General features: G+C 37.2%; 1 protein-coding gene across 1 annotated transcript in view; it reads left to right on the top strand.

Moving 5' to 3' along the window:
- The window catches only part of ROR2 (receptor tyrosine kinase like orphan receptor 2), a 146,370-nt gene that overhangs the window by 100,502 nt on the left and 18,552 nt on the right, over window positions 1–27,316 (top strand). Inside the window, exons 3-4 of the mRNA XM_065861437.2 lie at window positions 10,397–10,684; window positions 11,732–11,762. Of these exons, the coding sequence (XP_065717509.1) occupies window positions 10,397–10,684; window positions 11,732–11,762 (319 nt within the window). The remainder of the gene's footprint in view (window positions 1–10,396; window positions 10,685–11,731; window positions 11,763–27,316) is intronic.

Raw genomic sequence — 27,316 nt, 5'->3', positions numbered from 1 at the left:
TCTCAGCAGTCTGAGCACATATTGAAGCCTGTAAAGCACTGAGGTGCCAGTCAGGTGTTCTTCTTGGAACTTCTCTTTCAGAAGAACATAAATTTTGAGGGTAGCTTGGAACATAGTCTGTTTTCATAAATATCCAATGTCCTGTTGTAACCATTTATTGCAGGGCAACAATAAAGTGTGAAAGATGCTGTCTATTAACTCCTGCCCTCTTCAATAAGGAAAGGGAAAAGGAAGAGAGATTTGCAAGTTGGAAAATTCGATAAAGCTTTACTAATAATACTAATAATGAAAGAAATAATGCAAAATATATAAAACCAATATTGAATTTCCCACAGTAGCCCAGCGAATGGGACACAGTTGCCTACAGGGCAGACACCAGGAAATCCTGGGCTTGACTGTGAAGTAGATGGGAACTGGATTCAGAAACACACAGACTGGAATCAGGATCAGGATTGCAGGCAGGAGAACAGACAGGGTCCTCTTCAAATGCTGGCCATAGATGAAGAGAGCAAGACCCTTGTGATCCCCCAGCTTTAAACTGAATCTGACATGTATGATATGGAATATCTTGTTGGTCAGTTTGAGTGACCTGTTTAGTCCACCTCTCCCTTTTAAGAAACCTCACTTGTGCGTATCTATCAGTGACCTTGACTACTACAGCAATAAAAGCTAAACACAGGCCTTTTCTGCTTACCATTCCTGCCATTAGCTCAGTAAAACTGTAAACAGCAGGTATTATCAGCTCTGGACTGGACACTATCTGGAAAACATGCAGCCAGATTCAGAAAAATGCAGTTACTTAGAAGAACTTTGCTGAAAGGAAAATTGACTAAGAGAGAATTGGTCTTGTTTTAACCGAAACCAGGCCATATGTAATTTTTCTTGTGCTTCACCTGAACACTAGTTAGATTTTTTACATTAACTGTGCCTATTAGAAGCTTTTTTACAGAATCTTCCATGAATTTCTGTCCTTAATTAGATACAAGAAGACATGTTTATGTTTGCATATCTCTAACCACATTCCTACTGATGATCAGTATGGGACTATCTCCCTTCTATTTGGTGTACTTCTCTTCTCAACTCTTTTCCACTTCCTGAAGCTCCCAAATTATTTTAGAGGATCAAATTTTGTCATCCGTTATAGGAATAAATTATAGAAATGGTAATTCTTGTCAACAGCACTGTATACTACAGTTGTTTTAACCACTCCACACTCAATGTACCCACTGCTTTTGATAGGAAAAGACCCATGTTTAATCTTTAACTTCATTTGACAGGCTTGTTTACTTGGCAGATTGGTCCTACTTTACTCTTTTGTTATGTCTGAGATTTTAAGAGTACAGACATAAAAGAAAATGTTTTTTTCATGTGACATTACTTGCTTAAATTCTTGCTGAGAAAGGAATTGCATTTTTTTTTTTTTTGTTTTTAAGGGCCACAAGCAATACCTGTCTAAGGAAGTAATTAATCACATCTCAAACATTTCTACATCATAAGGATTTTGTATTTCCTTCAGGAAAAAAAAAAAAAAAAAAAAAAGACCCTTGTTCTTATATGACTCATTGGTATAGGACCAGTTATTAGTTTCCAGCATGTCTGGTCTGGAAATTGACTAATTTTGCTCCTCTTTTATTTTTGCAGCCACAAAATTCTCAAAATAAGCAAAAATTCCTCAGCTGAAATTTTTTGTTTCTTTCATTGGAATGTTAACCCAGGTGTTTCTGTATAATAGTGAGGTAGCAGTTTTTGTTTCAAAAAATTGTTAGACGGTTTTGCAGCTTGTGCATACCATTGAGGCCACTAGAAATAGTCTTTCAGCTTCTTTCCTTACTTGAGAAATGTTTAGTTATTCTTTTTTTTTTTAATCACCTCGGGATTTTTTTCTTTTTTCTGATCGTAGAATAGACCCAAAACAGACATGAAGATAGTAATAAATAGGCTTCAATAATACTCAGAGTTAAAGCAACTTTAGAATGACTAAGTGTATAGGTAACTCCCTCCACTAAATCATCCAGACGTCCTGAAAAATGGCTCTGTCTCCAGAGAAGTAACCAGATTAAGCAAGGTATTATTAATAATGTGCACTTAAAAAAAGTTCTAAGTCTATTCCTACAAGTGAAGCTAGCCTTCTGATAGCTGATGGAGTAGGTCCACAACTTGGCTAGGGCTTTGAGGAGAATTTATCTTCGCCTGTTTCCTTTAACTGCGCACCTGAACCATCAGAAGAGCACTGCCTCAGTGCAATATTTTGCTGGAAACCAGAGCACAACAGTGAGCATTTGCTTTAGAAGAAATTAGTTCTAGTTTGGAATAAAAATAAAAGGATTTGAGCAGAAATATCCTTCCAGTCCAGTGAGTCCTTGCAAAGATGATCCTTTGCCCAGTCTTGGCTTCAATTGAGGGTCTCTTGGTGGCTTTTTGTTTTGCAACAGATGCTCTAACAAACTCTCCCTGGTTCCTGAAAAGCCTCTTTCCCCTGCACAAGAGGCATAAATGTGTCTGCTCCATTCTTTTCTCTGGAAACACTGAGGCTTGCTGTCTTCTGGGTCTTGTGCTGCTCTCTGCCCATCTGCCTGCACTTGGCCAGCTTGTCCTGACAGTGATGCTGGGGAAGGAGCGAAGTGCCCTCTCTCTCTCTCACACAGCAGCAGAGGGTCAGCCAGGACAAGGCTAACAGGGATTTTTCCTTTCTGAAGCCCAGAGGAGTAAAAAACCCGTATCTCTTAATCACAAATTAATGCAAGAGTTGTGGCACAAGCCAAACCCAAGCTTTTCTTTGGTGATGATCACTGTTGATGTATCACCACAGACTGTTCGCCATCTTGTGCTCTTAAATCAAGTCTGGGGAAGGTATTGAAGGGTAAAATATTAACTCTTCATGCATAAATGAACTGCCAGTAAAATGTTACGTCATAAATAATATCCGGTGCTGGGAATATTAGAGCAATACACATCAAAAGTTAAGAGAAGTGCATGAGTAAGGGCAACCTGCAATAACAGAGACATTGAGTGAGTTGGGTTTCTCCAGGAGACATGATGTCTCAAGCCTCTGACCTTAACTGTGGTTTCTGCACAAGTCTGTCTGAGAACCTCTTCTGATTCGAGATGTACCTGTATCAGAAATCCAAGTTACGACTAGACTATCCTGGTTGCTTTGACTTGACATAAGGCAACCTGTCAGGAATCATTTGTATGTATTCTAGAAGTGGTGGTTTTTATCTGCACAACTGGTGATCCAAAGAACAGTCCACATCCTAACTGCACTGTTGTGCTCTCCAAATGTGCAGTAATGCGCTTCTAAATGGGAAGTAGCCTGGGACATGTGGTATCTGCCTCTTCACTCTCATCTGGGGGGGGTTCAGAAAACAAAACCGTTCCACCGCATAGGATTGGATTCTTGGGCTAGGTAAGATCTCCAGTCCTTCAAGTATGAGCAAACACTGCTCAAAAATATGCTTCCTTCTGCTAATAAAAGAGCTTAAATCCACTAATTTCAGTGTGGAGGACAATGTGCACATTGTGGCAGTATTTTAGTGCTAGTTCTGCTTCATTCTCGAATTGTCTGTAATTTGTTCCGAAGTACATTTGAAGTGCATGTGATCCAAATCACTTTATTTTACATGCTTCTAGCTGCATTTTTGTACATTGAGATCACAAATAGTATGGAAGATGGGGTGCAAATAATGGGATTAAATTAGGCTGTAAAGGTATAATTTAATCTGGAAACATTATGTAGAGGTATTTAATAGTGTAGTTTCCTTAGCTGCTTATGTGTATTTTGGGAGAGCTGCCAACATCTCTTCCATTGCCTAACCTGGTTCCAGTATGTTGTAGATTGCTCATCTTCACACAGTGGTTAAAGAAAGCAGAGGAGTGAAAAACTGAGAAGACTGCTTTGTATTTAGGAAAATGGTCTGTGCGAGAAGTGATGAGTCTTAGACCTTCCTCTCCCCTCTTTATTAGGATGGTGTTTCTCAGTGTATTTCCAGTCCTGACTTACCTGTGGAAAGGGTCACTTTACTGGACTCGAACTGCCTGCTAACATGTGATGGCACGATGCACATCCCCTGAACTCTTGTACTTAGAGTGGTGTTGCTATACACTCCTCTAAAAAGAAATGCTTTGAATTTCAGAAGCTTTCATGTTTGTTTTCTCTTATGGCAGCGTTCAGTGCTTTTATAATCCCAGAGCACTCCACAGGTCTTTGATATTCTTCATAGATTACCTATAAATTCTGTGAAGACTTGTTATTTATTGTGGTATTCATAACATAGTAAATTTGGGAACAGTGTTGTCATCCTCAAGTCATTCCTTATTAATAATCAGTCATTCCATAAGCTAAAATATGCTTCCTAGGTGAAAAATTATGTCTTATTATAGGAAATTATGAGTTTTCTTCTAATAGAAATATCATTAGATTATTTACTAAAAACATTTTCCCAAAAATTCTGTCCTACTGGGTATAAGATTGTATTAGTCTTAAAATGCCATCACAGAAGGTTGTTATTTGAAGAGTGAGAGAGACTACATTCTTTATATCTAACAAAACATAGTTATTTGATGGCAAAAATAAAAAATGGTGGGATGGGAGAAAAAAAGAAAAAGCAAGGAGCTGAGGGGAAAAAAATCCCCGTATTGATTTTTAAACAAGTCATAATATACATATTTTTAGTGGTTTTGAACATTGAAAGTTTTATGTAATGAATCTGAAGATGCTCTAAATTATATGCAGTTATGCAGACAAAAAATATTTGCTTTTTTTTTAAAAAAAACAGCTGATTTTAAATTTTGAGTATCTAAAGCCAACATAGGTGTAAGTTGTGATATGTTCTGTAATACCAAACAGACGGGTTTATGGGCTTTTTTGACTGTTGGATCTAAAATTATTTAAACACATATATATCTTATTGAGAAATAAGTATTCTAAAAATTGATAAAACATACATGTAATTACTATTACTTGTTCTGAAGAGATTGTTGTGTCTTCAAGTATCTATTTATCACTCAAATTTTCTTTTTGTCAGAAACTAGACATTTCAGTGTTTGTTCCCTTGTGCAATGCAGAGAGAAAAGGGACTAAGCTGTTCCACAAAAATGGATGATTATCTCATATCCTCATTATCTCAGGAACACAAAGATTAAAACCTCGTATAGTATCATACATATTACCACTTAGTCCGTGTGTGAATTAGGGAAGTCACTTAAACTCCTCTTGCTTTAGTTTCCACATTTGGAAAAGAGAGTTGATGATATCTTACCATCTCTTGCAACTTCAGTAGTCAGAAATGGTTCTGAAGTTCTGAGATAAATAGAGCTGCAAATTTTTAATAATTACTATTCAGGGAGGCCATAATGAAGCTGGTTTGAAAATTATGAATGCATAATTATTTTAAAAATCATATAGGGAAAAAGGAGCAACAACAACAAATAAATAGAAACTAAAACTCGAGTTGAAAACAGCTAATGGAAAAGTTTTTTTTTGTTTGTTTTGTTTTGTTTTTTTTTTTTTGGTGTGTGTGTGGTTTTTTTTTTTCCTTTTTAGGATGAACTTCAAAATCACAGCCAAGTTCTTAAAATAACAGAAGCAGAGCAATCATTTTGTATTGTATTTATGCCAAGCATAGCACATACAGTTTGAGCCAATAATTTGGACATGTAAGTGCCAGAATAACATAAATAAAACAAACAAAAACAATATGCATGGGAGGTCTCAGTGATAGTTGCACCCTTTATGTTTTTAGCTTAGTATTTATTCTTGTGAATATCTTGACAATGATTTGACACATGCAGGAAAAGTTTATTTTTATATTCTTGCCAAAACACGGAAAATAGATTTGTCATCTTAATTTTGATTTGCTGTGGGATTCTGTTTGATACATTGATACCAAATTTATTCAGTTTAAAAATATGAAGTGCTGGCAACCTAACAAAAGCATTTCAAAACATGAAATGAGTTTTGCCAGAATTCACGTCAGTCATTTCCCTAAGCTACTTTATTTATAGGGTTTATAGAGGATAATAGTATAAGATAATACATAGATTTAGTTGTATTATCCTATCATAGCTTCTTGACAGAACAGTTTTTACTCTGTTCAAGCAAAATAAATATTAGTATTCATTGTACACTATGTTAGAAAAATCATAGAAGATAAAATAATGTAGACCCTCTTTACCTATAGCAAATGCAGAAATATCAAGAGGATAGCTTTTCCCTTTGAAGTACTTTAGGCCAAGCTAAAGACCACTGAAGTCAAAGGAAGCATTTTCCTTCATTTCAATGACCCTTGGAACTAAGCCAGAGTATAGTAAACAGTATGTAACAACAGTGTTTGTGTAAAATAGAATGTTGCTGCCCATTATACTCAAATGTTTTAAAATTCTATTTGATAACCATATGCCAAATGTTTATAATATGAAATTTACAAGTTTACCAATGCTGCTTATGGAGAACAAGCCCCATATATTTTGTAGAGAGTATTTATTCTTTATTTCAAAGCTATGTCAGTATTAGAACAGATTAACAAATCTGTTCAAATTTTGAAAAATACTAGTTGACTGACGCATAACACGAAATATAATACACAAGTTAAATGCAAGTTCGAGTAATTTCACATTTCATTTTCCTCCCTACCTGTCCAGTTGAATATTTATTAAGAGAGAAAGAGAATTACGTTGGGGGAAAAAAAAAAAAGTTGAGGTCCCAGTTTATCCTGGGAAACAGTTGTTTTTTTCCTAAAACCATTACATCAAACTGGCAGCCGCACCGTGTTTGTGGTATCCTGTGCATCAGGAAAAGAAACTGCTGGTTATCAACACAGAAATTAAACAAGGGATGCATTCTTAAGAACATGGTTGGTTAAATTTTCCACTTTGTTTGAAAGATTTGCAATTATGGGTTATCTGAAGTGGACACGAAATAACAGAGCAGCACAACAAATGGTTGCCCTCTCAGTCATACAGTTACTTCGGATTCAGTAAGTATATAACCACCAGACTTCAGCATCATTTCTCAAAGAGGAAATGACACTAGGAAATAGAGAGTGTGCACTTCAGGGTACAGATAGAGGCAGAGAATAGGCAGTGAGTTGATGTACTACTCCTAATCTGCTCTGCAGAACTTTGAACTAACACAAATGCTTCGAAGTCCAGTAGGCTAGGATATTTATTACTTGATTTGTAATAACAGCGTAATATAAAACACTGCAGAAAATGCTTGTAAAATTGGCAGGAGAAATAATGAACTGAAGCCAAATTCTGACCTACAGGAAATGGCTTCAGTTATACTGACTTCAGGGGAAGTGTATCTAATCACACTGGGTCTGAATTAATCCATAAATCTTTGGTTTGCTTTTGGTGGTAATAGTTTTGTTCTAGTTATTAATACAATCTGATTTATAAATTCATATGAAATATTTCCGATTGCTTAAAAGCTATGGACTAAATTACTTCCTACAGTAACTCTGGTTTAATTGGTAAAACAGAAAGGTCTCATATGGATTTAGACTTGAGTTAATAACATTTGTTGGTCCTCATAAGTAAATTTTTTATCTATTTTGTCCAAACTTGTTTGAATGTAATATCCGTGACCAACCTGAAATGAAGACTCAACTCTGCTCGTTTTGAATCAGGAAAAGTGAAAGAGTGGTGTATGAGCAAGGTGCAAGCTGATCAGTGGCACAAAAGCTGGCAAATGGCACAAGAACAATGTAGACCTTTCATATACTTCTGTGTTGAGAACAAAATAATATCGAAGACGTACAAGACAGCGCTTGAATTGTCCCTACCTTTATAGAAAGCATCTTTTCTACCTCTTTCACTCCTTAGGAATCAGAAGCAACTCCGAGCCAGATTATTGTACTTCTGTGCTGGAAGTGGCCCAACTTCAAACAGACCATAAACGGTCTCCTTTTCCTCCCTTGTGTGAGCACATTCAGGTCGCACCCACAATTGCTAAATCATAGACCCGCAGAACCACAGAACAGACCAGGTTGGGAGGGACCTCAAAAGATCATGCGATCTAACCTGGTGATCCAATCTAGCAATCTGTATCTTGCCAGAACTGGTCCTGGAGTTGGTGCTTGCATGGCCACACGTTGTGGGTCCGCTCCTCTTCCATCCAGCAACTCAACAACATTACCATGACTGGATGTTCTTGCACTTCCTGAATGCCCCGGCTGTTTTTCTACAATTAGGAGCATTTTTCAGCTTTTACACTTCTTTTAATAAATGGATTTTTCAGAATTGAGTGGTATTATTGAGTATGACAACTCTTTTTTGAACATATTCCAAATAAATTTAACTTAATGCTTCTCTTCTTGACACTTTGCCTTGATGGTGCTGATGAGGATAACCTACATACAGATGATGTAAAAGTAGCGAAATAAATTGTGGTACTCCCTAAATAATGACCTAAGAGTGAAGTAGCCAGGAAAATTTATTTTCTGTAATAATTTGCAGTTGGATTGATCATGCTTGCTTTCTTGCTGCTAGAAATGCTTATATATATATAAGATGTTGGCTTAAGTTATATTTTTAATCAATTACTTCTATTCTCTACATCAACAAGATAACTTGCTATTTTTCTGTTCCTGCCAGAATGTGATTCTAGCAATTCTAATTCTGCAGCTATGACATGTAACTAGAAACCACAAGAAATTATATTGTTGTGTCATGACCTTGCAGAAGACATTCATATACTTTTTCTCTTTTTTATTAGGTGGTTGAAAATAAACATTTTTGTGTTCTTTCAAAATATTTTAGAGTCTACTTAAAATTAATAGGCTAACAATAGGGAAAGCTAATGTAAAATTACATACAGAATAATTTTTTATTTTATGAGGAAAAAGGATGACAAAACAATTGTCCTGTAAGTTTGCAAAGTCATGTGGAGATGATATGTATTTGGGTTTACTTCATTTTCTGTTTCGTGATGTACTAAATTCACACTTGCCTGCATTGTATTTTCATATTATTCATTAAAGCAGGATTTCTTTTGAAAGGCAAATGGTAGAGAACAATGGGGATACTCAAGAAAACCCAGTATTACAGCAAAATCTAGCTTTACAAATTCATTATATTCTGCTCCCCTCTCCAGTGCTATACCTAGCCATTACAGAAGAACTGATTTTCATGGGAATGTCAAACATAAATCAAAGCAGAGCATCAATTTTCTTAAGGTATTTCAGCAATTAGACTGTGAATGCTGACCACTGCATTACTGGTGTTAGTTTCCTGCACAGTAATATACTATTTCCTAATTAAACAACTGCAAAATAATTTAACTTATAGGAAATGGCACATGTAGACATCCTTCAAAGTAATCTGATTTTTGGAGCTAACATAAAAACGTAATGTAATATGAAGTATTACTGATGCTCTATGGTATACATTCATCTCAACAAACACATGACAGCTAGATACCTTTCCTACTTGTTTCGACAATGACATTATTTCAGTGGAATTACATGCTTTCAAGCTTTTGACGTGTCATGAGTGTCAGTTGCAGGACTTGTAACACCAAATTAAGTTTAAAAATAATAGCCTACAAAAGTTTTGGTTGTCCAGGTTTTTACAGTGTTCTTCCATCAATTACTTCTTTTTTTTTTTAATCACCAGTACAGCATACGTGCTTCTTGACAAGCCCTTTGCTTTCAACAAACCACAAATTAGTGCTTTTGGTTTCCATTTATGAAACTAAACCTATGAAACCCGATAACTCAATACAGATATTTCTCTGTCCAATTTAGCGCCATTTTAGGACTTGATGTAAAAAACAACAGCCTGTAATAGATTTAAAAGTGCCCTCTGTATCACAGGTTACTTCAGCAGTTCAGGCATCCTTTCTTTAAATTGAATGTGAGATTTATCATCTTTAAAATTGAATGGTAAGTTAAGACCATCCAAGTCAGACTCGTCTTAAGAGTAATATAGATTATATATAGAGCAAATCTATGACCATGTAAGAAGATTAAGTGATAAAATTATAGTGATATTCTAATATGGTTGCAACTAGGATTACTCTCTTATGGAATAAGGATGTATTTTTCTATTATAGTGCTAACCATTTTCCAAGAGATATAGAAACTAACGAGAAAAAGTAATTATTGCTTGAGAATAGGTGTCCACAAAGGGAGTTAGGATTTTAATGGTATTAATTCATGCTTGACCTCCTAAACTGCATACCTACCTGCAGACAAACATGAAGTCAATCATGAAAGACAAATTGGAATGTGATGTTATGATGTCCCCAGGACAGTGAATTGCATTTCTTTTTTAGTATATGCTTGAAAGAAAAGTGAAACCATTTCCAAGATTCTCTGTTAAAAATGTGCCTTTGGGCACTCTTTTATTGCAACCCAAGTGAAGTTTGATCTTTTCTGACCTTTCACCCTCTTAGGTTACTTCCTGACCTTTTTGGAACCAGTAAACAATATCACTGTAGTCCAGGGTCAAACAGCAATCCTCCACTGCAAGGTGGCAGGAAATCCATCTCCAAATGTCAGATGGCTAAAAAATGATGCTCCAGTGGTTCAGGAGCCACGACGGATCATCATCAGAAAAACAGATTATGGTTCACGTCTGAGAATCCAGGATCTGGATACTACGGACACAGGATACTACCAGTGTGTGGCTTCAAATGGAATGAAGACAATAACTGCAACGGGAGTGTTGTTTGTAAGGCTTGGTGAGTTCTTGGCTTTTTTGATTACTCAGACTGCTTTTAAGACTAGATATTAGTTTTCACAATAGCATGGTGAGAAGTGAATTTGATGTTTTGAGAGGAATTCTCAACATGAAAGGAAGCAAATAAAGCCATTGCCTGGGGCCTCTCTCCCAGTGCAGAACTTTTTGGTTGAACTTCATACCCGCTTACTGATAATAGAAGAAAATAACTACAGATGGGAAGGTCTGAAAATACATAGGGAAGAAAAAATTTTAAAGAAATGCTAGTAGAAAGTACAAAAAGGTAACATTTAATTGCCTGAAGTTTTTTGCTCTACTGTTGAACTCAGTATGTAAAAAAAACTGAAAAGAAAATAGAGAAGCCATTGTTTACGTGATCTTCATCATTATGGGCCCATCATTGTGAAATGTCTGTACTGCTGTGTGAAGCCTGCCCTCAAATTCTGCACTGTGACAGCTAAAGGTATGCCACATCTTTCAATAAGTACTTTTTTGCATTTGGGACACTTGATTATCCAGCCTAGTAGGCAAACTTTTATTTTGTTGGCTTCTGAAGCAATGGGGAGAAATTCTACAGACATTTTCCTAAAATTTCTTTTAATTCTGTAATGAAATAGCTAACTCCACAGTTTAGTTTGTAGTGATTCATTAAGTGCTGGGTACTGGACCTTGTTCCCACTGTGACAAAGGTTAAGAGCCATAAACTCTGATAGTAAGGCTCAGGTGGGGCTTATTAAGAGGTGAATGATGTGCCAAGATAACACACTGTCTTTTTAACAGCCCATGTTTTTATGGGGGGAGAAATTTTCTGACAAAAATTATGTCCACTCAAGTTGCTGCCTGAGCAGACAGAAGATTCATATGACTTTTATTTGTGGCTTTGAAAATAGCAATAGATAATTATGTGCAGGAACGCAGAGGGTTGTATTTGAATCTTGAGACAAACCTTCCTTAAAGAGACAGTTTCCTTTGGATTGTTACTGACTTTTTTGTTCTGTTGTCCTTCAGCCAAACTTGCCAGCAATGTTTGTTTGTTTTATGTTTACAGGTCCAACAAACAGCCCAAATCACAATCTTCAGTAAGTACTTTTTGGAAAATTACTTAATGCACTCTGACCAATTTTGTTCTGTAAGAGTTTAGTTAATAAACTCAGTAAACACTGCCTGCAACCACAGTGTGCTTGCTAAAAATATCTAATTCGATCGAAAACTCACAGAATGGTTGAAGCTTTTTCCGACAGGGATAGTATTGTGTTACAGTGGGTTTTGGTTTGATCGAATTTTCTTGAGCAACTTCTACTTGCTTATTTCATATTTTAGACAAGCAAAATACCACAAAGTCATGATGTTTGAACAGTAATTGTTTACAGTGCAAGTATGGGCTGGAAGAGTGGTTAAAAATGAATGGGTAAAATACTTAGGTTGCTGTGGTTGTAAATTTACTGAGGTTATATTATAAAATGAAAAGTCAGATAAAACAAGACTATAATCCTGTCTCTGAGAAGCTAGGTAAAACCTCTGTTTGTTAGTGTAATTTTGGTGACAGTTTGGTGATTTTTGTTAGCTGCCTGGGATCACTTGCTGATCCAGTCATAAGGATGAAAATAGATCCGTTCTGTTTATGTGTTAGTTTTAATTTAAATACTGCATATTGTATAATTTATTGAAATAGATTCTGCACTTGATCAATTAATGCAGAGAGAAATGCAGTCTGAGGCCTTTTTATGTGATAATGGCATTAAATTAGTGTCAGTGATATAATAAGAGTGAAAACAAATTTGTACAGACAACGTGAATGCTTTTCAGAGGTACATTAGTGATCGCTGAACTCCCAGTGGCTTGAGTGGAAGTACCTTAAATAACTGTAGTGGGCGGACCCCTAATCCATCCGTCTTGCATATATCACACTCAGTCATCTTCAATATCTAAAAACAATACCACATGGTACACATTCTTTTCTTTTTTATGCATAGAAAGTGTAAATGAATTTGAAAGATTTCAACATTATAGGGATTTAACAAGTTTTCCGTTTTTCTTAAAACTGATTGCTAACTATTGAAGATTAAAAACAGGTGTTCATAACAGAGTACATTAAAAGTTATCATTTGTGTAACCACTGAAATCCTACTTCAGATCTTACAGTACTTTAGAAAACTTTCATGCACCTGTTCTATGAAGGAGAAAAACATTGAGATACTAGGAATCTGTCTGATCTTTTATGTGATCAGAAGGCAGAGACTGGTACAACAGATGGCAAATTGAAATACACATAGTGAAGAACTGAACTGAATCTCAAAGAGCAGGTCTCAAAAGCAGCTGAAGAGTAGCAAGCTCCAAGCACAAGGTGAAAACCTAGGAACCAAGTTTTACATTGATTCACTTTTTGATGTTGAGTAAATAATTAATATTGTATCTTTTGATTTCTCCAGTATTTCACAAACTCCTATCCTGTACTGAACATTAACTTCTTAAAGTTTTACAAATATCAACATTAAAAAATCCAACTGATAAGTGGGAAAAAAAGATTACCATGACACATATTTCTTAATTACATTCCCTCTCAAAGTGGAAGTGAATTAAAGTTCCTCAGGCATCTTTGATTCTGGCTTGGCCTAGGTTTTGAATGTTGACTATTCAAGCATCGCTGATTTTCCACTGTTAAGTTAAAACAAGGAAAGAAACAACCAAAATATAAGAATCCTGTAAATTGGATTTTGATGCCTCTAAATTTGTCTTGTACCAATGGTATCAGTGATGGATCTGGAAGCAGTAGTGTATGATCATTCTTTCAGACCTGCCATTAAAAGACGAAGTGAAGAGTATGCTTCTGGTAGGTTTTGTTGTTGTTTGTTGTTGGTTTTTTTGTTTGTTTGGTTGGTTGGTTTTATATCCACTAGACTGAAGAGAAAGCCAAAAATTGAGAAAAAGAAGCCCAGGTCAAAGGTCTAGAGAGAAGTCATAAGGGACTTATGAGGTCCAGGAGCTTTCAGGGATTACAGATATTTGCCTCATTGCGTGCTTGCTCCTGTTTCAATTTTTTTTCTCTTTACTACTTAGCCAGGTTTTGCTCACCTTTCCAAAGTTCGTATTCTTCCTTTTGATACTTTTTTTTCCTCCCTCTTTCTCCTCCTCCTTCTCCTTCTCCTTCTCCTTCTCCTTCTCCTTCTCCTTCTCCTTCTCCTTCTCCTTCTCCTTCTCCTTCTCCTTCTCCTTCTCCTTCTCCTTCTCCTTCTCCTTCTCCTTCTCCTTCTCCTTCTCCTTCTCCTTCTCCTTCTCCTTCTCCTTCTCCTTCTCCTTCTCCTTCTCCTTCTCCTTCTCCTTCTCCTTCTCCTCCTTCTCCTTCTCCTTCTCCTTCTCCTTCTCCTTCTCCTTCTCCTTCTCCTTCTCCTTCTCCTTCTCCTTCTCCTTCTCCTTCTCCTTCCTCACATTTTTTCCCATGTTCCTCCGCTCCATGCCTGCTACCTAGTCCTTTGATTAAAATCCCATAATTCAGCAATATAATTTTTTTATTTTCAGAAACAGATTATGATTTTTTTTTTAATATTTTGTATGAAATTGTGTAATTCAATTTCTAAGCCAGAAAAGAGGAAAGGGGAAAAAGACGAAGAAATACCTAACTGGTTGGAAGGAGCCTGCATGGAACAAAGGGCTCTTTCTGTTTGCTGGCTGCAGAGCACAGTCTCAGGTTGAGCCACCCAAGAGCTCTTTCTCCTAGTGTTAATGCTTTCAAAAAGACATGCTTCAGTGGAAGCGCTGAAACCTAAAACTGTTGTAACTTGGTTTAAAGCTATATCTAATGAATTATTAAGGGATAAAAAACATTACCTATGTAGATACCATCTAGCAAGGTATTTTTATGCAGTCCATGTGTTCTGCTGCGGATTTCTAGAAACCACCTAAAATTAAAGACTGACAGAGATCAAATGTTCATTATGCAGTCAGACTTGTCAATGCAAAAAAGGGCCCTGACCTTCAGGTTGTGAAGTTGAGACATTTCCATAAAAATCTAAAAGTAAAGATTTTCAGCCAAATAAATAGGCTTAAACCAGTGTGGATTTTTTTAAGATGATGGAGGGGTCTTTATTTTGTGTGAAGGTTCATATATGTAAAACTTTCTAGGGATTTTTCTGTAGAAATGGAAAAACACAATCTATCCAAATTACCCTATTTATCAAAAGTATTAAAATTATTTCACATATTAATAACTAGTAAAAATTAATTTATGAAGGAAATACAATAAAAACACATTTAGAAAGCTAGTATCTGACCAGCCTTTGCTGTCCGAAGAACTGTGCTGCTAGAGGACTGTTTACTAGAGAACAAGCCAGAACGATGAATCCTTTCTCTCGCTGCGTAATGCTATTACCTTTTGTATCTTTAACATTAATAGCTTTTGCCCTTCTGAAGAGAGATATCCTATCCATTCAGAAAGGTACAAGTGTGTGGAAATAAAATAAAAGGGTAGCAAACACTGGCAAATGATTTTTTAGCATGATTTAAAGTTAAGTAATGGAAGTTAATCTCTTTGAATCTAAAAGGAGGAGGGCAGACAGAGTTGTCTTTTTTTCTAGAGGTGTTACTCTTATAAGATAACATCAGTCTAAAAGACTACGTGTTATCTAGTTTAATGTATTTGTCTCTTGAATTGAATGATTAGATAGAATTTTACCCATTGGGCAAATTCCTGTTTTGAAGCTGTTTAGATTTCTCATTAAGACTGACTGCAGTGGTGCCACTTTGAAGAGAATCTGGGATGGAAGATATCTGACATGCTCTTGGCTCTAAGGGCTTCTGGAAAATGTGGTGGGGCTTTAGCAGAAGTGAGGAAGGCACAACAGAGTACAGGCAGAGAGAAGTAGCTATTATATAAACTCATCCCTTGCCAAGTGTCAGTAAACAGAACTGGCTCTGTTGCCAGTGCTGCACTTTTCCCCACATGACCTTTCTGCACTCTCCTCAGGATGCCAGGAGGGGAACGTCTTCTTCCAGAGCTCTGTGCAGGGACACTGGGCTTTCTAAGTAACTTCGAGAAGTCCCTGTTTTAGTAAACTCTGACTAAGATCACTTCTGAGTTTGCAGTCGCTGATGCCTGTATGCTGGACCCTTAGAAAGAGAAATGGGAAGGAACACCACCATCAAGTAGAGATTGTCATTACTTTGGGGAGGAATTTTTGAGGTATTAGTCATTCAGGATAAATTTGTATGCTCTCATGCCTTATTTTCTTCAGATAGTTTGGGACAACAGTAAAAATTTTAATATTCAGCCAACTGAAGTAAAAAGTGATGAAGCTATTGTAGTCAAGAAAAGGACAGTTCTTTCAAACAATGGAGAACAGAATGTCTTTAAAAACTAGTAACGCATCTGAGTTGAAACTGGTGATGAACCCTGAGGCTGGGGCAGGCAATTTATTCTCTGTGGGTCTGCACATCCCGTAGCTTTTATTATATAGTGAAAGCACATCTCTTCTGTGATCCCAAAGGGGACCTTCTGCGTCACCTGTCAGGCACTCATTATGGTGGGGCAAGTATGTTTTCATCATGTGACCGATCTCCACGTAATCATGAGGTGGAAAAGGGAATAAGGGGCTTTGGGAAAGAGGATGGAGTGACTCATCAGAGCACATCACCCTGAGGCTACCTCCCTGCCCATGGTTGGGGTCTTCCAGGTAAAAGGCAGTAACTATGGGGGCAAGTGGTTTTGTAAACTGGATCTGTCTGGCAAATCAAAGGTACCCAACATCATGTTAAGAAGCAAGAATACTTTCCTTACCATCACACAGCAGTACCACTTGTGTCTTCCTCTTTTCCTCAAGTGACGTGGTGAATACTCTTTAGTCTCAGTCCAGTTCAGCCACTGATAACAATATTTTAAATATTGTAAATTATACAAGATTATTTTAAAATTCACATAAACAGATGTTTTTGTAACCAACACAAGGTTGTCTCAAGTCAGAAGTTACATTGTTTATTCAGGGCCCTGAGGACCAGGTGTTCAAATGATGGGCCTCCTACAGAACGACATGCACACCTTTTGTTTCATCAAAATACAAACTTAGGCTGAGATGACCATATTTGAAGGATATATGTTTTTCTAAGATACTTGCGGTAACATGTTGAAGTTAAAGAATAAGTGCATACTTTGTATTCTGGTTTCCTGTTTTAATCAAGGAAGAAGAGGATTTTGTGATTAAAACACTGGACTGTAATTTTAGAGGTCTGAATTCAATTTCTGGCTGTGTTCCTGTCTCCATGTGTGATTGCAGCAAGTTGTTTAACCTTGTCTCTCTGTGTTGTGTACACAAATGAAAATGGTCGATCATGGGAATTTTGCCTTCGTCTGTAATGGGATCGGATCACTTCAGAGTGTTTAGGGTACATTGTCTCCCCATAAAGCATGGAATATTATTCCTATGTTATGAATGATGAATTGAGGCACAGATTTTCTTGGGCTGGTCTACATTAACCAGCATGTGTTTGCCTTGGCAGATTTCCTGGCTCCCTGACAATCGAATTTGGAGATTTGGCTAGAATGTGCTGAAATTCCCTCCTAGACCCTGTGTGTCAGTTTCTTTTTTTCCTTCAAAGTTGGGGGGGGGGGGGCTGTATTTTACTCTGGTGTGGGGTTGAGGCTCCTTTCAGGGAATTTTGATCCAGAATCTCAAATCTGCTTCTAAGTCCATTGGTTTAAATGTCCTTTCACAGTCACTCAGGCCAAGACAGGAAATTTTTAGAGGAAAGTGGGAATTGAAACCAAAACTGCACTAAAACTTTTACATGCTCTTTTCCCTCTTATCTATTTTAGAGTGGAATTTTTCAGTACAGTGATTGTTTTTACTCTGGCTATGTGGGATACAACCTAGTAGGGCTCATAAGTATACCGTGTCACAAATAATATATTACTGAAAATTATACTCTGATCTGTCCAGAGCTGTAGAGTACACTCAGAAGGTGGTGACCCTCTGTCTTGTAATGGAAACTGCAGAATTTTTATCCTAATCCTACTTTGGTGTTTCAAAACATAAAATTCTTCTCATGAAAAATCCAGAATATGTGCAAGTCAAGGCAGAGTTAAAAGAGCAGTAGAAGTACTGGTTTGGGTTGCTTTGCATCATGCCAGATCCCAGTCTCTTGCCACACGTTATTTCTTCAGCTTTAATTTTCCACTTAAATATTTTCTAATTAGTAGTAAATAAATAATGAACAATCCAATGCATTTTATATTATTTAGTGATAGAAGTAGAAATTCAGTATGTGCTTACAAAATTGGCTAATTTTAAAAACCAGATGTGTATTTAAACCAATGTGTATAGCATCTCAGAGTAGACACAAGTGTCTTTTTCCTGCAACTTGTTATCTGGGGAAAATCTTGCAAGTGGTGTTTTTTTCCTTTCTATGAAAGGAAGGGAGGAACAGAGGAAAGAAACCAACAGGGAATAGAGAAAAAACAAACAAACAAACAAAAAGGCAATAGTTTGTTTCAGTTTGTTATGCTCACTAATCTATATTGTTCAGAAACCCGCCAAAACCAAAGGGAAGCCAAGTATATGCAAAGGTGATTAAAGGTAATTAAAAGTAGGCCTCCAGGAAAGCTTTACCTCCTTTGTGCTACTAAATAAATCAAATGGTCCTGAGACTTGCAGTGTAATACACGTATTTTGCGCTGCTTTACTGGGACAACCTGGCTGCAAAGAGAAGAAAGCAGCCCTATGGGACTTGCCTGCTGTTGGGCAAGGCTTCCAAATATCTTTGGGAGAAGAAGCAGTTAGTTACACTTCTGTCTGCTTTTATGGTTAAGCTAACTTACGGTTAAATGTGAGAAGATTTCTTCCCACTTGTAATTAGCAATACTGTCAAGATACTTTTAAATGGGTTGGATCAAGCAGCGTAATGACTGTAATGCTTACTGCCTTGCATTTATGTATGGAGCTACAGCATGCAGTACACTGAAGCACACGAACACTTCCTTTCTTAAGAGTTCTGCTTTCCAAAATACAGAAATTTAGCTTATAGGTGGATATTAAAGGAAGTTGGTGATTTCTGTATGGGAGAATTTACCCACAGGCCATGTGCTGGGAAAGCCTGCTTCCTACCTTGCAAAGTGGTGGTTAGATTTTTGATAGCCTGCAGGGTATCATATCAGGCAAGCTGTAAGGTGCAACTCTGAGATGTGAAGTATATGGCAAAGAGCCAAATACAGCTCTGACTTTGTAAATATATGTCTCCAACATGCCTTCTTCCAGCAAATTCCAGATCAGCAGCAGGTGCTTAGGAATGGGCAGCTCAGAGAAACAATTTGTATGAAACTACCAAAGAAGCTGCAAGCCAAATAAGACATTTGTTAATCTGTTTAAGGATATATGTAAATTGATATTCAAAGTAGTAATGGCCCTTGGGCTTTTGGCAAGTAGCTACTGCAGCTGTTGGACATAACTGATATAGCCAGTGATCTTTAGTTGGTTTTGATTTTACATCCTCCTTCTCTCCCTCCCCTTCTCCCCTTCCTTCAGTAGCCTAAATGGCTTTCAAAGTATTTATTGTATGTCCTACAAAAGGATAGTTATATGTCCGTGAGACTTCCTGTCAGCATTTGTTGCCACATTGAGTTTAATTCGATTTCCTTAGGATGCTAAATAGCCTCTAAGTGCATACAAGGAAAGGGTGAATGTTGTAGTTAGGCACAAAGATAAAGGAACACTATTCTAATGACAAGTAGGTAATTTAACAAAATGAGCTAATGTTGTAACACCACACCATAAATCACTCTTTCAGTTTTTATGGCTTTTGGTTAATTTTTGCCTACTCTTACATTATTTTGTTCTCCATTTCAGTCTGGAAGAGACAAACTATAGATATAACTAATTTAGTGCACTTAAGGTGAAACAGATGGTACGATCTGGTAAAATTTGAACATTTCCATTTAAAACTAAATTCTAGTAAGAATGACAGAAGGGATTGTTTTTTAAAAAAAGGTAGGAAGTGTACTAAGAAAATCTGCTCTTTTAAATTAGTACTGCTCTGTTAAGTCTAAAATCTGAAGTATTTCACGTAATACTACTCTAAAAATAAAATTGCAAGAAATACATCTCATCAGCGCTCTCTATGCTCCTCAAAAAGATCAATCATAAGTGTCTCATTTCTCTTTTTTTTCAATCTGATAATAAAACCAAAGAGGCACAGGTTTACTTCAGGTGGGGCACAAACAATATTTGATATATCACAAAAGCTTTGCTTTTATACATATGTGTGCACACATATACACATACTCCCCCCTCACACTCCCAAGTTTTTCTAACAGTTCAGTTTGCATGCCAGAAAGCATGTTTACCCCTGCCTCACAGTACTTTCCTTCGATTTGGAAAATCAGTTTCTTCAGTTCAGCAGGACACTCATAGCAGGCTGACTTGCATGTAGAAGTCCTGTAGAAATCTTGTTCATCTGACTCAGTTTTGCAAAATCAACTTGAAAAAAACTCATCTTTTTTCCGCCTGCCTAATACCAATAAAGTAGTTCCAGATTGCAAAACAACAAGTAGAGGGGTAAAGGAATAGAATAGAATAGAATAGAATAGAATAGAATAGAATAGAATAGAATAGAATAGAATAGAATAGAATAGAATAGAATAGAATAGAATAGAATAGAATAGAATAGAATAGAATAGAATAGTTCCAGTTGGAAGGGACCTACAGTGATCCCGTATTCCAGCTGCCTGACTGTTTAGGATGGCCTAAAGTTAAACCATACTATGAAGGGCACTGTCCACATGCCTCCTTTCAAGGCACTGGCAGGTGTGGAGCATCGACCATCTCTCTTGGGAGCCTGTTCCAGTGTCAGACTACACTCTTGGAGAAGAAATCCTTCTGAATGTCAAGTCTGAACCTCCCCTGACACAGCTTTGAACCATTTGCCACATGTCCTGTCGCTGTATCCCAGGGGTAGGAGCTCAGCACCTCCCTCTCCACATCCCTCCCTAGGAAGCTGTAGAGAGCAGTGAGGTTGCCCCGCAGCCTCCTTTTCTCCAACCTAGGAAAACCCAAAGTCCTCAGCTGCTCCTCATAGGACGTGCCTTCCAGCCTGTCATGGTTTAATGCCAGACAGCAATCAAAACCACGATAGCCACTCACTCCCTACCGCCCTTACCCCCAAGTATGGGAGAGAATCTAAAGGGAAGGGAGTAACTTGTGGGTTGAGATAAAAACACTCAAATAAAATAACAAACTAATATTGATATAATACTAATACATAGAAAATAAAAATAATATATAAGTTATGTTCACGCAATTCCTCATGAACTCTGTCAGTGCAGAGGAGCCAGTCCTGGGAAGAGAGCACCCTGATCTTGGGTAGAGGAGACAAAAAGGCAGAAAGTCCCAGAAGCCCCACTACAAAACAGTGGAACAGTGAAAGGCCAGACTAAAGGAACTCCTGAATGGAACTCAACCAGAACAGAGCTGGCCAAATGGGTCTCACAAGCTGGAAAACCCAACTCCCGTTAAATACCAAACATGACACTAATGGCATGGAATATACTCACTGATCCATCTGGATGTCAGTCAAGGTCTGACCCCTCCATGCCCCCTTCCCACCTACCTTGCACCTGCAGATACAGAACCCAGAAAGACCTTGGGTCCCAGACAATGGCTGAGATAACAGTAAGCTCTTTGGTTCTGTTCTCTCTCAAAAAGACTGGAAAGTTACTTGAAGAAAAACATTGATTCTGTCCTAGGTATTCTTGTTCTCGAACTAAATCCAAACAATGACTGAGGTAGCTATGAAAAAGTTCCCAGCTGCATGAAGAAAATTAAGTCAATTTCAGTCAAACCAGCACAGGGTCCTTTGTTGCCTTCCTCTGGATGCTTTCAAGTATCTTCACGTATTTCTTAATATGTGGGGCCAAGAAGTGCACACAGCACTTTTTGTCCCTTGAGACAGTCAACAGCAACTCTCAGTTAAGTATCATCAGCAAACTTACCAAGTATGCCTCCAACTCCTGCCTCCAGATCACTGATAAAAATATTGACCAGTTTTGGTCCTGGAATTATCCCTGAGGAACACTACTGGTGACTGACCACCAGCCAGCTGTAGCCCCATTCGCTACAACCCTGAACGCTTGAACCCTGCTGTTCTTCACCCAGCACACTGTATACCTCCCCAAGGACTACACACAATGTAGTCAGAAAGAGCCTGTCTCAGTATCAAGCAGTACACGAAAATGCAAGGTGTTTCAGAAAGATGGACCCAATTTCAAAGCAGTGTTGTGAATGACAGAGGCCAGGGGCTGTTTGTACACTGGGAGAGGGATCTAGTGGTAATCATTTGAAACTGTGTGCTGTGCTTTCAAGTGGTAGGAATTTCATTCATTGGTGATTCGTGGTTGCAGAGATATAGTGATTTTAAATTGGGTTCATCTTTTTGAAACACCCTGTATGTTTTCACACAGGAACACATCTTTCATGCTTTCAGCAAAAGAAGTGCAGACTGTCTTTTACTCTCTTCTGTAACAGATTACAGTTTATTACATAAAATCATAGAATCATATCGGTAGGAAAAGATAATTGAGTCCAACCGTAAAATGTTCCACATTATGTAAAAGTGTATCCTTAACTGTAAGATCTGCTTAATTAAACAGAAATCTGAAACTTAAAGGCATTCTTCTGAGTGCCCTGTATTAGCAAAGCTTAAACTGTAGCTGCTTTTTGACTCTGAACTGCTGTGCTGATGTTCCCCATTTATTGTTGCTACCCACAAGGCAGTGCGTTCGTACTGGTTTTGGTAGTGAATGTGGAAAAGGCAATCTCAGTGGGTAATGAAGTTTAGCTGCATATTTTTTATTATTTCAGCATTAGATTGAGGAGAAGAGAGAAAAGCAGAAAAGTAATACAAAATCAATTTATCTGAGACTCGGGTGGTCCAGCAAGAATATGCAGTGGGTTGTCACTGTACCTTTAAATTCTTGATCATTCAGACTGATTGATAAATCAGCATATACAGAATTTTAGTTTCCAGGCATTAAGAACTAAATACTGAAATGCGAAACTCAGAGAAACATTTGATTCCTAATCAAGTTTTCTAAATGCATTGACTCATGAAGAGTTTATTAATGTTGTTCCTGATTAGATTAATTTACAGAGCTATGGTGCTGGTACAATTGCTGCTCACTGCCTATCAAGTTAAAACATTTGCATAGCATCATGTGTGTGGCAACCAAGGATAAATTATTACTCTGACTTTGGAATGTGAGCTGTTTTGCTTTGCCTGAAATACAATGCAGCATCCACTATTGTGGGAAGATTTAAAGGAAAAAAAAAATGACATTAAGTCATTACTTGGTTATACATAGGGAAAAAAGAGAAGAGCAGCATATTTGGAAATGAGGTTTGATAAACATTCAGTAAGTGTTTTTATATCCAAAGGAAAAGTAAGGGGAAGTGATCATTTGGGATTACATGAGGGCTGGGTGGCTACCCAGGAGTCCTAGCAGTTTTGGGTGATTCAGGGTGCTGTGCCCCGAGCCTCAACAAAGGTTAGCTGCAAAGCCAAAGCTTGTTTATTTCTACCTTCTTCCAGTGGCTGAAGCAGAAGAGTACATGTTTATTTTAATTCTTGAGAATTGCAGAGGCTTTGATTGAAACTGGCACAGGATTTCCTGTGCAGGAAAAGCTAATTTTCCTGATTTGGAGAAGACCAACAATGCTATTATGTGGAATTATGATGACACACCAGAATTATTTCGTGAGTTCTGGATTCCTTAGCCATACCACCCAGACCTCAGTTGCTGGAGCCAGCCGACAAGTGGATAGTATTAATAACAGACGACTGTCTTCAGTACAGACCAACTCAGAAGAAGAGACGCATACTTACTATTGCCAGAAAGAGGTTATGACACATTAAAAATATTAGGTTTTGCTCCAGATTGAGGAGGACGGTCTGCGCTCCTGGTGGTAGCCCCTTTATGCATCCCTGATCTGCCTCTTCCTCCCACTTCATGGCCCCTGTCCTGGACCCTCAGCAAACTCCTCATACCATTGCCTCAGTTACCCTCAGGCTTTAGCCCTGACAAGGGTGCCAAGCAGTTTTATTTTCTCAGTCACGTCTGCAAAGCTTGCTGTAGACGGGCTATCTGGAGAATGTATCAGCTACATTCTCGTGGGCTGGTCTGAGAACATGAAGATGTAAATGATGTATAGCCTGGACAAATTTGGGTAGTGTTTCATGGGAACAGCAAAAGATATGTTGCAGGAAGTCTCAGATGTGTGCTCAACAGCAAGGGGAGATGATAGCATCATAATCAAATGGCTGCTCCCTTTTCTGGCAGTGGTTTTGATTTAGTTTTTTTTTTTTTTCTTTTTTTTTTTTTTCCCCAATGAGAAAAATGGTAATTTTCTCTGATCTCACTTTTTTGAAACACCTGAACCATTTCTTTTGAAGTTTAAAAACTGTGGACTGTGGAAAATTTCAGCTCAAGTTAAGTTCTACAAAGTTAAGAGCAGCTATGAAAACAGCTTCTTAACAGTGGGAAGTATTCACAAACTGTAACTGTCTGCAACATTGCCTAGAATAAGTAGTTCGTATTATATCCATAAAAAGAAACAGAGAAGCTAGCAAGTATTTCGTATTGCTGCTTAGATGTTTTTAAAGAAGTAATTTAGCTGATACTGGGGCCTTCTGAAAAATGGAATGTGCTAATTTTTCCTTAAGACTGGAAAAAAGTACTGTGAAACTGACACCAGTATTGTATGGTTATAAATAGTTCATGTTTCTGTTGTTTTAATAAAAATGTTTGTGAAAGACTTTGAATATGAATACTTACATGTACATACAATTAGATAACCAATTCATAGCTGATGCTGTGATAATTTCTGGCTCTTTTACAGAGATGCTATCAGATGTGTAATCTCTGTGTTAGCTGAAATGGAAAAGCCACCTTAGTTGAGTTTAAAAAAAAAAGAAAGAAAATAATAAAAAATATACCAAATATACTAGTGCAGTTATTTTCATTTTTTCATATCTTCAGATACTTTCATAAGTGATCACATTTTTAACAGCATGGTCAGTTTAAACATTCTTAATTCTGAAACAGTTTTTAATTGATAATGAGTTTTGTTTTGTTTTTTTTTTTTAACAAAAATCTCTTAACCTCTTAACATCTACTAAAAAGCTCGGAAGCACTTTGCAGAAAACTTGTATTTCTCATCATAGAAGAAAAAACCCAAAACAGAGAGCTTAAGAAAGATTCCATGTGATTTCATTTTTTTTGTTTTAAATTATTTGTCTTTCTTATAAGCCCCCTACTCTTTGGATTTATATAACTGGCTATTTATGACCATGCTTTCTTAGTCATTTTTTCTCTCAAGACTACCTGCTTCCTATAGTACCTGTCTTCCTGGCATATGTATACAATTCCATCAATGGATTTTAATGAACTGAAGAATCACACAAAATTTCTATTTGTGCAAAAAATCTGCCTGCATAGGTGAATCACAATGCATGAATATCTACCTTGAAAACTTTAAGGAAATAAAAATTATAATAATTAAATATATATATTATCATACTCACCCCTGGTGGTTTTTATGGAGTGGGGTGAGGGTTGCTCTAAGCAAGACGGGAGCAGCCAGTGGGCCGGGCCTGAAAAGGGATCCCTATCCCCAGACCATCCCCCTTGGGGAGGCACAATATCCCTCCCTCCTATGGCATCACACTGAGTGGGATAACTTGCCTTAAAAAAAAAAGAGGTGAGGAAGGAGATTCGTAATGGTTTCTTTGGTGAGCAAAAAGCTAGAGTGCTAGTGCTGTGTAGCCACCTTTGTGATCCCGTATGTTGAAATGAGTTTTATGAAGCTTTTGTTTTTCCAGTACTTCAGAAACCCTGCTTGTAACAGAGATGTTTCTGTTAAAAATACCTGACACTCGGCGAAACAGACCAACAGCCTTCCTTGCACTGCCAGCTGACTCATCTGATTTCAAGATTTCATCCCAACATGCTGACACCTATGAAAGCAGACAGAGAATTTACAAAAATGTAATTTGAGTAAATTGCAAGGGAGAGTTAGTAGGTAGAAGTAATATTAGATAATCTGTTTGAAATTACATGTGGTAATCAGAGGATTATGGTGGGTTATATATCCGAGGACAGTCCTCTGTTCCTTGCAGAAATTCAGGACCTAGATGTTGACTCTTTCATCCAGGTAGTATGAACCATCCAGCCATGTATGTCTGTACTGCTGTATGTGATTACTGTACTTGGGAACAGTAATGCTTTTTGGTACACTGAAATATTTTGTAAATATATAAAGCAAGAATAAATATGTGAGTGCCTGTGATACTGTCAAACCACAGTAGCATGTAGTGTAATCTAATGGGCATCCAGCCACAGTTTTATATGTTCACTTCTTTCCTACATCTTTGCTAGTGAGGGCTGTGGTTGGTTTTAGTTTAGTTTAGTTTAGTTTAGTTTAGTTTAGTTTAGTTTAGTTTAGTTTAGTTTAGTTTTGTTTTGTTTTGTTTTGTTTTGTTTTGTTTTGTTTTGTTTTGTTTTGTTTTGTTTTGTTTTGTTTTGTTACAGGAGTGGCAGAGAATGATTCTGTGAAAGAGAGGCAGGCAATACCATTTTCCACTGATTTTATCCACTTAAATAATTGAACATGTTATCTTTTGGTAAGAACACAGCTCAGCTAGGAGTACTGACTCAGACTTAAGGCAATGGCTAGTGAGGAAAGCAATTTGATTCATGATTCAGTGAAGCTGTATGCCTAAACCCTATTAATGTCTTCCCTCTTTGTTACATTTAAGTACTTTTAAATACCTTGCATTAAAAACATCCTCCTTTCATGGTAACATTAGAATACATGTTTAAGACATTATTTGGACTATATTTTAGAGACAGACTTCGAAGCCTGAATTAAATACTGATATAATTATCTGTTGTGGAAATAATCGAGGCTAAAAATAAGGTTGTTGTTTACAAGTTGCTTTTGACAGACAACTTTTTTCTTGTTTGTCACTAACACTAGGTCCATTAGCAGCTGCATGTTTAGTAGTGACATTTCATTGAATTGCTGTATCTATTACCAGCTTAAAATGATGTCCCAAATCCTATGATCAACATTGTCAGATACATCACTTAGTAGAATCAGTAGAATAAAGATCAACTGATATTTTTTACTGATTTTAGACATCGAATCTGGAGTTTTGGTTCACAGTGTACTTATTCAGGAACTAGCAGATAAACATTCAAATCAAATGCTGCAAACTTGGTCTGTTCGGTAAATGTGACTTTAAGTACATTTTTAAGGTAAAGAGCATAAAAATAAATGCTATGGGTTAATAGTTATCTGAGTTGGATGCTAGACATTAAGGGAATCTTGGTTTTGGGGTCTGTTGTTACACTCAATGAGCATCTGGTAGCAAAATTCATGGGCAATATCCCTAGTGAGTGTATATTGTCATAGGTCCATTGACTTCAACTGAGCTATGACTATTTATACAAATTCCCCTGCCTGTTAGTTTTTGGCTTTTAACACTAGACTCCCCTTCTTTTCTGATACTATTTATTGCATTCCTTTAGCGTAGGAAATGTTTTTACATCCCTCTTGGATTTTAGTGAAGTCTCTCTTTGAGGTGTTAACTACTTCAA

The sequence above is a fragment of the Patagioenas fasciata genome, chromosome Z, assembly GCF_037038585.1.
Source record: "Patagioenas fasciata isolate bPatFas1 chromosome Z, bPatFas1.hap1, whole genome shotgun sequence".
Lineage (NCBI taxonomy): Eukaryota > Metazoa > Chordata > Aves > Columbiformes > Columbidae > Patagioenas > Patagioenas fasciata.
The sequence above is the reverse complement of the archived record's forward strand: the minus strand, read 5'-3'. Positions and strand labels throughout refer to the sequence as shown.